At 46.4% G+C, this 13,349-nt stretch overlaps 1 protein-coding gene across 1 annotated transcript; it reads left to right on the top strand.

Annotated features, from left to right (window-relative positions):
• Window positions 1-5,267: 5,267 nt before the first annotated feature.
• Window positions 5,268-12,406, top strand: LOC142360928 (syntabulin-like). Its single transcript, XM_075417243.1, has 6 exons — window positions 5,268-5,356; window positions 8,276-8,298; window positions 8,632-8,734; window positions 9,615-9,818; window positions 10,395-10,544; window positions 11,399-12,406. Exons 1-6 carry the CDS (start codon window positions 5,268-5,270, stop codon window positions 12,393-12,395), a joined length of 1,566 nt encoding a protein of 521 aa, XP_075273358.1. The 3' UTR covers window positions 12,396-12,406.
• Window positions 12,407-13,349: the final 943 nt, after the last annotated feature.

The raw sequence follows: 13,349 nt of genomic DNA, 5'->3' as shown, positions 1-13,349 counted from the left end.
TGGCAGCAGGAGGGAAAGAAGCAAACGCAGGGGGTGTGCAACATCTCTCAAGGAACTCCAACTGACAGAAAAGACAATGAGAGAGCAGCAGCTAGACAAAAGGTTTAGGAAAAAGGCTTTCATGTCTGTTGGGGATAAAAATCAAGACAGAGGAAGGAGGAAAGAAGATACAGCAGAGGAAAAAAGATGGCACAGATAGCAATGCATGGGATTTTAACACGCAAGAGGCTCCGTACGAGCGCACCGAATACTTGCTGGCATTAACTCAGCACATGGAAGACAAGACAGGAGTAATTCCTAGAGCAGCTGTGCTCCAGCACCGGCACAGAGATGGAGGGAAGAACAGCAACAGAGTGCGAGTGCAGAGCAGGAGAGGGAGAAGCAATGCAGGAGGGCTGACGTGCAAGAGGGCGGCAACACCTCGCAGTTTCTAAAATGGCTGCAGACTCAAAAAACAGTTGCGCCTTGATGATATATTCAGGGTCTTTGGTCATAACTTGCTATTAACTAGCCCGTGTTCTATTATTTTTAATAAATATTTATTTCCATCTCTTTTACATTGTCTCAGAAATAGCAATAGTAAGCGCTGAACTAACTTTTCTAAAAGATGAGATGTAGCTTCCAACAGGTTGCACCTGAAGCAGGCAACAGATAGTAGGTTTCCCTGCTCTGCGTCAGTAGTGAAAGAATTATGATTCGTACCTCCTCGCTTCACCAGAGCGGTTAAAAGGACAGACACTGCTTGTTATTGAAGCGTATTCACAGACTTTCTCCTTATCTCTCACCCTCCGCCAGATACTTTGGTCTGCTTGCCATGCCCCTGTGTAGTCTGCACTGACTGTCATCATCCACTCCACTCCAGCCAGAACACTAGTGCAGAAAATCTGCACAAAAGTGTGTCTTGTTGACTTCTAAAATGTATTTCAAAAATCAGCATGTCTCAAGGACTTCTTTTATCTATTACAATTGCCATCAAATCAGTTGACTTGTGCAAGATTTTCAGCAATATGACAAGCATGTTAAACATGTTGAAAAACTTTTCTCGGTGACTAAGGCCACTAAAGGCTAATTCTTACTCTCTTGCTTTCTCAAGGACTTCTCTGTAGAACAAAATTTGTGTCAGAATCTACTTACAACTCTGTTAAAGATTCTATTTTTCTAGGCAGAGATGATCTAGTCATAAAGCCCCCCCTTCCCTTCCCATTCTTTTACAGGCAACAAGTCTCAGGCACCGAATTTGCTGTCTTCACTCTTCTGTCACAGGAGAAGAAATCTGTACAACCCGTGAGTTCAGGGATAAGAGCATCCACGCAACAGAAGATGGGCAAGGCATTCACTGAAGCTCTGAGATGGACATCAGAACCACAGGCATTCCCCTCCACCCCCACACCTCTCCTTCCAGCAGACATTAGCTTTTCTTCTGCACAAAAGCGCTGTTGTCCGCTATGCACGCTTTTCCCAGAGGAATGCCACTGGAAACACATACAGTGAAAAGTGCTGTTAACTGAACAGAGAATTTTCACACTAGCTTTATTCACTACACAATCTGTTTTGTTATACCGCCTATGCAAGGGGTGTAAGGTGTCAATAAACCCATAGCTGACGAGAGCAAAGGAAAAAAACACCACAACAATCCGCTCATTTTACTCCCCCACTTCGTCTAGAACACATCACTGAGTGGCACAGGGGCAACAAGGACCCATACTCCAAGTGGCACATTGCAGCTCTCTCCTGTCTTGCATAAGTAGTAAGAGACTGGCATAAGGAGGTCACTCCTGCTTTGGAGTCAGTTGATTTTATATGAAAAATCTGCTAAGATGTTTGCAGGAGGACTTTAAAAATAAAAATGAAGCTTCACTCACTTGAAAAAGTGAAATTTAACACAGATTCGGTAAGAATAAAGAATTATTTATTAGAATAAAGAATTCTAATTTAGAGTAGATTTTCTTATATTCCCCACACCTCTGAATTCATGCAGAAGGGAAGAAGCTACCTACACCCCAGCCAGCGTGTGGAGACAGCGGAGTTCCAAAAAGCCTTACGAGGTGTTAAGCAATGCTGCTATTCGTCTGCGATTCTGAAGTGAGGAGAGTCACAGCAGACCATGTTTCTTCTCCCCCTGATAAACCGCAGGACGCAGAACTGCTCTGCACAGACAAGTGCTTTCCGTGCCATCTACTGGCTGAGTCATTTTATTGGACTTCAGTTACGCCCAAATGAGAAGAGACCTTTGCAGCACCACAGGTAGAGGAACAGAAGTCACAAAAGAATTCAACAAGTAGCTTACCACACAGTGACTGCCTCTCCACTCGTTTTTCACTTGGTCGTTACTCAAAACATTGATCTCTACTCCAAACCTCCTGCATGTTTTGGACATTATGCTACTACCGTCGAGGGTCAGAAAGGTTTCATTTCTCCATAAAGGAAGAGCCTATGACAAACTGCAGCCATATCTGGCTCACGTTGTCCGGGTTCCAAAGCAAGGAGTTCAGCACAGTCTGGACGGAATGATGTAAGTTGTTTAAACCAGGAAAGGACCCATGCCTGGTGTCACTCGTGCTTTGCATTCCTAACACAAGTTACGTCCAAAAAGACCTAAACCTCTCTCCTCAGTTAGCAGAACACTAATTATAATCACAACACTGTTAGAGATATGCTTCTTCTAGGATGTTTTTATTTACTGTATGCATACTGAAAAACTGTAATAAGAATGGTTTCATAGCATTTGGTCTTTGACCTCACCACAATTAAAATGCACCACCATTTAGCTTACCTGTTCCCACTGGGAGGAAAAACTTCATTGGTATTAGAAAGTCGAAAGGTGCAGATAGGTATCTACAATTTGCAGAACAAGCCAACATCGAACTAACTTCAGTGAACTGAAAATCCAGTTTATCATCCACTACGCTGCTTCGTCACTGACTGGAGAATTTCAGTGCATCCCAGCCCAGAACCTGCCGGGGGGGGACGGGGGAGCGGGGCAAGGAGTCAACAGAGTGCAGGAACTTCTCAGGCACTAGTAGCCTACTCCTCAGCACTGTCCGCCAGCATGCTTCGATTCCAGGAAGCATGTGGCTTACTACGCATGCTCCTTGCAACTGCTCGGCATCTGCACTGAGTCACCAGTGACGTGCAGAAACAAAGTCCACAACTCACAGAGAGTTATAAAGCAGGTATGTTTCTTATGGCGCCGGGTGCAAGGGGGATCGTTCCTCCTGACTTGCACACCAAGTCACAAAGCATGCACCTATTTATTACAAAGTTTATCTAAGTAGGCTGGACTATTGTAATTGTTTCTAGGAATAGGCGTGATTCTTGTAATTATTTCTAGGAATTCATTATCACCCAGATCCGCAGCTTTGCAAGGCACAATTTGTGCTTTTCCTGCCCTATCCTTCATGTCTCCATACCGTGCCGTTTCACATCTAGTGAGTTAATAGGAATGAAAGAATGAAAAGAGTAACTTATAACAATTAGTATTCCATTAGAAATGTCATTTAACTTTGAGCCGTTGTAAGCGTTGTTGTACTCAGCATGTGTTGCCAGTATGTTCTTCTCTGCTTCTTGATAGTGAATTTGTCAAGTCATAAGTGTGAGCCGTGGGTTAGGATGTCCCAGTCTGAACACAATCATCTTTGCAGGCTTTAGGACGGTTAGGAATTTGAGGAGAGACAGGTGGAGCAGACTGTGTTGGACTGAAATTGGTTCTGAGTACGGTGCAGGTGCGGTTGCTTTTTTACTCAACATTGGAGCTGACTGTAGTTAAGAAAAAGGAGGCAAGGGAAGTGACCCTGGGCATCTGGGAATATGACAGTTCGAGTCAAATAAGCTAAACAGATTAGACTGGAAATGCAGGTGTTAGCTGCAAATGATGGCTAGATGTTAAAAATGCCTAGCTGGTAAAATGTAATGCTATTCCCACTTATTACGTTGCCTTGTCTGGTATGTGAGGTTTAGATTCCCAGGAGACTAAATGTGCAGGAACTTCTTCTTGGGGACACCCTGTGCAAGCAAATAGTGGTGGTGAATTAATCCGTTAGGGTAAAAATAGCAGAATAGTTTATCCATATTGCTACTCTACTTCCATACGTGTCTGTACTCTAAAGGCAGTCGCTTTGGTTGTTTTAAAAACAAAATGTAAAAGCTGTGATTGAAGTTATGTTACTGACATGTGGCCATATGACTTTACAGATCTCTTGTCAGCTCGCTCCCTCTCTTCAGTAGAGTGGTGTGGGAATAATAGTGTCTGACACTGATACGTACCTATGTATGTGCTTCACTTCAAAAACAGAGGAGTTGGTGTCTAAGTTCTGCAAGAGGAATGCCTTAGAGGTAGCTCTGGAAATATACTTCACCCTCACGAACTTGACTTTTCTGGTTGCAGAAGCATGCAATGATAGGACTTTGTTTTCTCTTGGGAAGACTGATAAAGTATCAGAAAGACACATTTGACTGGTGCATTTGTGCAAGAACATTGTATCTTGTATTTGCATGGCTTTTGTTCGTTCCCTGTACCAGATTTCTGCAAGCAGTGGGAAAAATAATAGAACTGTTGTCCCCGTTGTTCAGGAACAGTGGTACAGAACACCAGGTTACCGAACGTGCTAACTTGAGTAGATCCTGTGGCACGCAAAGAGCTTCCTTGTTCTTCATAACTGCTAGTCGGTACTTCTACCTCTTACGTTGAAATACTTTTTAAAATGCTGCTGGTGTACTATGTATTTGAAGGCAAACTCACATTCATTGGTTGTTGGAAAAAAAAACCAAACAAAACAACAAAAAATACTCAAGAGAAAACCAGTATTTGGAGGTAGCAATCTGGCTTGACTGATCCCTAAAATAAATGGGCATGCCTCATTTGAAAAGCAGGATGGTGCAAAGGTAAGAGCGATGAGAAGACTGGTGACTTCAGCGTAATGTGTCTCTCTTTCTGCTGTCACTTACTTAGCAGTACTTTATAGCCCACATTCCAAGACTGCGCCTTTCTGGGACAGGGGAAATGAAGAACAAGGCTATGTCAAAGAACATTTATCTCGGTTACAAATGCACGATTTCATCAGAGTACGCCGTGCTCCCATCCTGCAACCAGTCATAACCTTGCTTGCGCTGTGAAGGTGGGAAGGTTTGTGCTTCTGTTCCTGAGACTGTGCAGATAGTTCAATGTGTGGCTGCTGTCATGTGCATAAGCATACTGAAGTGGGGAAATGAGCTACACCTGATTCAGTGTTCTTGAAATATGTGGTCATAGAACAAAAAATGGACTGAAGATGGACCGGAGAACGTACGGTCGTAGGCAAGGTGCTCCATCATTTGCTATCAACTTACTTCACTCGGTCCTCGGTCCTTACTTCACTCGGTACATATGTTCAGGACCGAGTGAAGTAAGTTGATAGCAAATGATGGAGCACCTTGCCTACGACCGTACGTTCTCCATGTCTATGGAGATACATAGTGGTCAATGACACATGCTTCTGGAAGGCTTTCCACCTGCTTCTTAAAACCTCACCTTGGCAAGCAAAAACGAGGATGTCGTTGAACATGTGTCATCTTTCCCCGATCTAAGTGCATGGTTCAAATGCTACACTTCTGTCCCACACCTGACAGCAGACAACGTAACCATCCTGACATTCGGGTCCAATGGCACACAACGCTTGTTTCCTCTACAGTTTTCATCTCACTCTTCTCCCTTTCTTACACATGGACCTCGTAATATTCTTTGGGACAGTAAAGTTCCTGAGATCTTTTCTTCCTTCTCTTTGCCTTTCATTTTCGGCCTACACAAAATAGCTACTGCTGCTGTTTTGAAATCAAAGTGTTTCCGGATAATGATGCTCCATGCACTGAGCCCTCCTGCATATTTTACTGATGGGATCCGCTTTAATTTCACATCCGTTGCTGTGGAGTGGTGCAGATTTGCTGGAGTTGCCGGCACAGGGAGCTGCGAAGGACCCGGTCGCCAGGGGTGCCGGAGGATGGGGAGATGTATGCGCACACCTCTCCCTCCAGCAGCGAGGATGCCGTGTCCAGGCACCAGCCCATGCTACCCTCCGAGCTCGCGTCCTGGAGCCGGGCGTGGAGGGCCGTGGGGTGAGGCTGCTGGGCGGCGGTGGGGTGGCAGGGGCTGCTGGGGGCCCTCTATTTGCATTGGTCCAGCCCCCCGCCTGCTTCATAATGGCCAGGTCTCCATGGCGCCAGTGTTAGGGAACGGTCCCTCCCAGTGGGCCAGCAGACCCGGCACAGCCGGCAGGTCCCCTTGGAGCTCCTCTCTCTGCCATAGATCCCTTGGGGTCTGTGGTCCCGAAGAGGTAACATCTGCACCTGCGGGCCTCCTCGGACAGGCTTCAGGCGCTGTGGGCTGCGGACGGGGAGGTCTCTCCTCATCTGGTCCAGCGACTGGTCCCATTGCTGCGGGAGGCAGAACAGCCTAAACAGGTGGATCTGCCATTACTTTTCTTCTAGGGGTTACGGCAGCTGTTTTGGGCATGGAGGAGATGTGGATTCACGGTCTTGAGCCAAACTGGGTAGAGCGGAGACGGCTTGTGATTTATCTGACCTCAATTCCCTATCTTTAATGTCGCTGTAATCTTGCTTGCACAAGCGCACTGAGGGCCTATTTTGTTCTAAAGGAGATATGATGAATAAGACCAGTCAATCTAGTGTGCCATCTTTCTAACCTGACGTATAAGCGTTTACTTCAGGAGAAGAGAAATAGTACCTTGAGCTCAGTGGTTATACTGACTAACTCTCCGTTGACTAAAAATGGGAGGCAAGGCTGGCTCGGAGATGGGTGTCTGCGTTAGGGACGTCCACGTTTAGTCAGACGAATTCCACTCCTGTCTCCCGTGTTCCTCGTCAGGTCTCTGACCACTCTGCTGTTAGCTCTTATCGAAGCCAAGTACAATCTCTGTCTCTTTTACATCTCTTGGTTTTTTTTTTTTTTTTTTTGAACAGAAAGGAAAGTCAGTCGTAGACGTTCGGTTGCGGAAGAAAGTTTGCGTTTGAACCACGCATGTATCTTCAAGTAGGTCTATTTAGATGCCTTTTCGTCTTCTGCTCATCCCTGATAAGCTTAGGCACTGTCCGTTTGTCCTGTTTCTCAGGACCCCTGCCCAAGGTGCCTAGCATTGCACAGGGAGATTCTGTATCTCATTTTACACTGGGAATTCCCAGGAATGAAGTATTTGTAGAAGGCAAGCTAAGTAAATTGCACGGAAGTGAAAAAAGCGCTTGGTACCTTCCAAGAGATAATACTGGAATAGAGTCAGAAAACACATGTTTTGAGCAAAAGATACCTAGAAAGCGAAGTAAAACTTATTAGCGTAGAGCTATTGCTTTAGTTTGGATTTACATATGTTTTAGATTTCAACTTTGAATTTCCATAAATTTGCTTGAATTGTTGTTGAAAACATGTTCAAATAGCCAAGTGTTTCTTTCAAATGGGAAGAAGCAAAGTAGCAGCTACAAAGAGTGTTTCAGCTTTCAGGTGGTCTGCATTTTTGAGCCCAAATCTACAAGTCCCTGTTAAATGACAGTGGCCTAGAAAAACAACCTTGCAATTCTGTGTCGCCAATTTTATAATCCACCCCCCTCTAAAAATTGTATTAGATGTTGCTTAGTAGAGACATAGGCAATTAGTGGTTGGGCTGTGGCCTCTCAAGACATGTATCTCTTTTTGTTCAGAAGACTCTCGGGCTGCAGCAAGCGCCCACAAGTCCCAGCGAAAACGGAGGACGCAAAATACAAGCCAGCAGGTTGCCACGGAGGATCCGGCAAGTAGAAGGTGAAAGCCTGAGTCCCACCTGTCCTACAAAATGACCTGCCCAGCTGTGGGCTGGTGGCACAATCCACCTCCAGTGCAGGGTCTCGATGGCGAGAAGCTGGGCACAGCAGTGCCCGAGGGTACCAACAGGCGTAGCCTTCCCTGGCCACTGCGCTGGCCAAGGAAGCCACCACTCCCCACTCTTGGGTGGACACCCACCCTACTGCTTGCCAGTGCTCGCTCAGCAGGCAGATCCCTTCATCACATTTCAGCTGATTGCATGGTGCAGCAACAGCTGGTAACTTGGGCAGCTGGCAAAGATGCGCTCAGAGGGGATGTGGAGCAGAACTTTCAGTGTGACCCTCCATAAATCCTGATATACCCTGCTAGGCTATACACATTTATACATACACACATGTATGCGTACATCATCTCAGAAACCAAAACAGAAGCGGCTTTCTTCCCAGCAAGGAGCATTTTCATGCGGTTTAAAGCAAGAGAAATCTCTACTTGCAGTTGTGTGCTCCTGAAGGAGCCACGTGAGCAGCCGCATTCGTCTGCTGATGGCTCTGAGAAAGCAAACAGGTTGTCACAACAAATGTGCCTAGCCGACTCCTAAAATGGCTTCTGTAGCGTGAGGGTTTTGTGTCCGAATGTTTTTTCTGCTCTTGTCGAAGTGCCAGTTCTGAAGCAATGTTGAAAATCTGGAACAGATCCAGCGCTTGTCCTCAGGGACGTTTGAAAATTCATGCAACTGCTGAAATTCACACAGGACGGACAAAGGAAGGGTGCTCGTGATTCACCGTTATTTTGAAAACAGTCTTTGAGTTAGAATTTCCATCATGTTTTCACTCTTCCCTTTTCCTTTCCAGGAACTGAAGCCGATTTGAGCTCTTCAAGCAGCACAGGCAGTATTTCAGCACCGGAAGCCCGTGTGACTGCGGCTGGAAGCCAAAGATCTTCTTTTTCTCGCAAGTAAGCAAAGCAGCTTTTGCTGAATCTTGCAAGTGTTGCTAGTGCAAAGACAGACTACTGGGTAAGGTCTTGCAGTTAATACACACACAACTACTATTGTGAGTTTTAAACCAATTTTTATTGAACATTACTTAAGCGCTCCCTAGATTATATCTCAACAAGGAAAGGTATTGGCTGGGAGCAAAAAACAATACGAAGTATAATTTAAAGCCCTAAAATTACCTGACTTTCAGAAAGAATAGATATCATTTCGTATATTACTATACTGCCCTGCTTAATTGAACAGAAGTCCTCTGTAACAAGGCTCCTTCAGATGCATTGCTGTGTTAGGCGCAGCCTGTGCAAATGCTGCCTCACACAAGGGTTGATGCTGTACTGCACAAAGCGGAAGGAGATGTCTCCTTTGCAATATGTTCTTTTTCAACCGTTCCACTTAACTCTCTATGAAACATGTCAGTGCTGTCACAAACCACAGTCCTGCACTTCATTGTAAAACAATGATAAAATCACCCAAACCGCAGCAGTATGAGGCAGGTTTGCAGCAGCCCCTCACCCACCTGTTCCTTATAAACTGTTCCATTTTCAGAGAAGGGGAAGCTCAGGGGACGTGGGTGATCCGACGGAGTCGCTGGGAACTGTGCGATCCGCAGAGAAAAGTGAAAATGGCCAAGGTTTCCCTAGGTCACGTAGTTCAGACTGAGCACCCCACAGCTAGTGAAAAAACGTGCAGTGGCTGATGACTTCAGGACTTTCTTGCCGGCCACTCACAGTTCTCTGTCTAGTTTAGTGTTCAGACAACTCTGTGTGTAAAAGAAGACACACAAAGAGTTGCGCGACGAGGATAATCCAATATGCTTTAACCATTCTGGTTCCCCTCCAGTCGTGGCCCTTACGGTCAGAATAACGGATCCTTATCCTGCAAGTCCGCAGCCAGCCCACCTGCTTCCCGTCAGAAGGAGCCTCTGTCAGCCCTGTGCAAAAACCAGCTGACTCCTGCCAACATCCGTCAGAATTACAGGGCTTCTTCAGGCACCAGCAGCAGCTCAGGCTCCTACAAAGGAAGCGACAGCAGCCCAGCGCTGAGGCAAGTCTTTATTTCAGCGTCCCGGTGTTGAGCGCAACGAATTGCCTTCTCTGCTCTGTAACGGGGGCTCGGCTGTGCAAGTTGCCGAGCAGGTCACCGTGCTTCTCAGCATAGGTGTGACTGCTCGTGTTGGTGGCTTGACAGCCAGCAGGCTGCTCCATCCCACGGAAAAACTTGATGGTCTCAGCAGTGTAAAACTGAAGGTTCCTTTCTGTCAAAGCCCTTTGAGTTTTTTTGAGGCGCTCCCTCACCTGGCTGTGTCTACAGCTGGGTGCTTGCTCTTGGGCGTGCCACCAATTTCGAGCGAGGGGACAGCTGGGTATTTTAAAGTTCAATGTCTCGTGTGATGTAATGGCACTGACACCAAGCAAAATAAGTAGTAGATTTTGCACTACAGCCACAGATCAGCCGTTTCCTCGAGTACTTTGATTTGCCAGAGGGAGTCACTTGTGCGGACTCTGAGGAGCCCCAGAGGAGGCAAGCTTTGTATCAGTCAACGGGACACTTTTCTTTTGGCTAGGACCGCAGAACTGTAGCAGTGATGTTATGTGACGCTTTGGGTTTTTTTCTTTTCAGGTGTTCAGGGGGATGCCATGCTTGTGGTGCCCACTACAAGATTAAGCCACCAAATCCAGAGCAGTATTTGACTGCTCTGCAGCAGAAAGAAGCTACATTGCGGCATTTGAAAACAAAGCTGAAGGAATCGGAGAGCAAACTTAAAGAAAGGTACATTTCACTTCAGAAATCAGTTAGAAAGGTTTGTTCAGAAGCATCTAGGGGCGGGAATCCTGAACGTTTTTACTCATTTCTGGACCACATAAATTGTTGATGAAGAAATCTGAACTATTATCCGTCTGATGAGGTTGTTTTCAGGTATTTCAGGTTTCATAGCATGTTCAGTGAAGCTGTACCATGCAGCTGAGTTCTGAATATGTCTGACTTTTCTCTTGTTTTGAACTTTCCCAACTGAATAATTTTCAAGGATAATTTTTCACCAGTCTGATTTAGCATTGAGACCTGTGATACATCCAATAGTTTCTACCTGCCAGCATGTATTTCCTGAGTCTCCTGTTCTACCTCACTCCGCGAAACAGGACTCCAAATGTCCCCCTTCTCCCCTAAAGAAAGAAAAGCTCTTACACAGACCAGCGTGCCCGTCTGTGTTTTTGTCGCTTCAATATTGAAGTTTTCTCAGCAGCCCTTTGTATGGACGCTGAGCAAAGAAGTGACAATGTGCATTACACAGCAACAGATGTCGTCTTTTCTACTAAAACCGCGCCCTCCTGAGAGCCGGCTCTCCGCACACACAACCCAAGCGGGCACACAGCGGGGTCTGAACGGAGCCCCAAGGCAGAGTCCCAGGGACCCTGCGGTCCAGTTCGGGATAGCCCGACCTCTGCATCAGCGAGGGCTGGATCTCACACAGAGATCTCTCCCCACTCGCTTGCAAGCCTTGGAAGGAATCTGCTTCCTTCCTGGAGAGTCTCTGCAGCGCAGCCACCCCAGTGCGCTGGAGCCTCATGTTGTCTCTTGAACTGACCACCCAGCAGAGCTGTTACACCGTTTTTCTTTTGCTACAGGGAAATAGAAATAGCAGAGCTCAAAGCTCAGCTGGGACGCACGAAGGAAGACTGGATTGAAGAAGAGTGTAAGCATGTGGAGGGGGATCTGGCCTTAAACGAAGCAAGAAGCAAAATTAAACAGCTCGAGCAGGTTATTGAAGCCATGAAAAACAATGCTGTTGAGAAAGACCAAAAAATTCAGAAATACTTCTTAGACATCAGCATTGAAAATAAGAAACTGGAATCTTTGCTGCAGAGCATGGAAATGGCTCAGAACAGCTCTGCGATGGACGAGCAGTGCCTGCAGTACAGCTGTGACGCAGAGGGGAAGCCATCAGCGTTGTGTGCCACGATGCCAGAGAGCCTCATGGCAGAGGACCAAGCTCTGGAGGAGGTGGCAGATAGCAGGCTGCTTCTTAGTGAGGACACATCTAATGGGACTGATTCAGCTGAAGAGAGCTGGAGCAGCACAGCTTGTGAGTGGAGTGATCCCGCTCCCTCCAGTTGTGTTGTGAAGAAACTGATGCTTGACAGTGTTGCAGATGAAAAACTAACTTCTTTGCGGCAGGAGGAGAAAAGCAGCAGTGTGATGGTGGAACAGGCCGTCCAGACTGACGCGGTGCCATATAGCCTAGATGTGGAGCAGCTCATTCAGAACGTCTTCAGAGCTCAGGATGCCTGTCCTCCTGTGCAGTCTCTATGCAGGAAGGTGGAGCACAGAGTTGGTGAAAACCATTTCATGAAAGAACTTGATTTTACAGACCCTCATGATGATGAAGCCTTTGGGTATGTCAATACTTGCTCGCAGGCAGGAAGAAAGAGGAGATATTGGAGCAGCAGTCTCCTGAGAGATGTTCCGGCTGTAGCTGCCCCTGTTGTATCAACTGTCATGTGGGCTTTCAGTACTCAGAGAGGAGGATTAGATTACATTTACAATATTGGAGCATTGCTTCGTGGTTGCTGCCTCGTAGCCCTGCACTCTTTACGCCGTACGCTCTTCAGTGTCAAAACTTAAAGTCCACTCTGTCCCCGGCCTCCAGAACCCTGCAGACAAATGAACACAAGGACATCGCAAACATGAACAGCTATAGCACAGTCAAGCAAAGAGTGATTTTTCAGTCCTTCTGGCAAGTCAGTCCTCCATAGTCAAGAACAACAGTGAAGGTCATCAGTACATTTCAGTCAAGAAGAAAAAAAAAGAGGACGTGGCCAACAGGCTGACTGCGCAGAGGGAAAAGGAGGAGCGTGTGGCAGCAGGAGGGAAAGAAGCAAACGCAGGGGGTGTGCAACATCTCTCAAGGAACTCCAACTGACAGAAAAGACAATGAGAGAGCAGCAGCTAGACAAAAGGTTTAGGAAAAAGGCTTTCATGTCTGTTGGGGATAAAAATCAAGACAGAGGAAGGAGGAAAGAAGATACAGCAGAGGAAAAAAGATGGCACAGATAGCAATGCATGGGATTTTAACACGCAAGAGGCTCCGTACGAGCGCACCGAATACTTGCTGGCATTAACTCAGCACATGGAAGACAAGACAGGAGTAATTCCTAGAGCAGCTGTGCTCCAGCACCGGCACAGAGATGGAGGGAAGAACAGCAACAGAGTGCGAGTGCAGAGCAGGAGAGGGAGAAGCAATGCAGGAGGGCTGACGTGCAAGAGGGCGGCAACACCTCGCAGTTTCTAAAATGGCTGCAGACTCAAAAAACAGTTGCGCCTTGATGATATATTCAGGGCCTTTGGTCATAACTTTCTATTAACTAGCCCGTGTTCTATTATTTTTAATAAATATTTATTTCCATCTCTTTTACATTGTCTCAGAAATAGCAATAGTAAGCGCTGAACTAACTTTTCTAAAAGATGAGATGTAGCTTCCAACAGGTTGCACCTGAAGCAGGCAACAGATAGTAGGTTTCCCTGCTCTGCGTCAGTAGTGAAAGAATTATGATTCGTACCTCCTCGCTTCACCAGAGC

This window comes from Opisthocomus hoazin, chromosome 3 (assembly GCF_030867145.1).
Source record: "Opisthocomus hoazin isolate bOpiHoa1 chromosome 3, bOpiHoa1.hap1, whole genome shotgun sequence".
Taxonomy (NCBI): Eukaryota; Metazoa; Chordata; class Aves; order Opisthocomiformes; family Opisthocomidae; genus Opisthocomus; species Opisthocomus hoazin.
The sequence above is the reverse complement of the archived record's forward strand: the minus strand, read 5'-3'. Positions and strand labels throughout refer to the sequence as shown.

Excerpts from the sequence above, each read along its gene's own strand:
- LOC142360928 (XM_075417243.1), top strand. The coding sequence starts at position 5,268 with ATGGACCGGAGAACGTACGGTCGTAGGCAAGGTGCTCCATCATTTGCT. Across the intron at positions 8,735-9,614 it reads AGATCTTCTTTTTCTCGCAA|TCGTGGCCCTTACGGTCAGA; the intron begins GTAAGCAAAGCA and ends GTTCCCCTCCAG. Across the intron at positions 9,819-10,394 it reads GACAGCAGCCCAGCGCTGAG|GTGTTCAGGGGGATGCCATG; the intron begins GCAAGTCTTTAT and ends TTTTCTTTTCAG.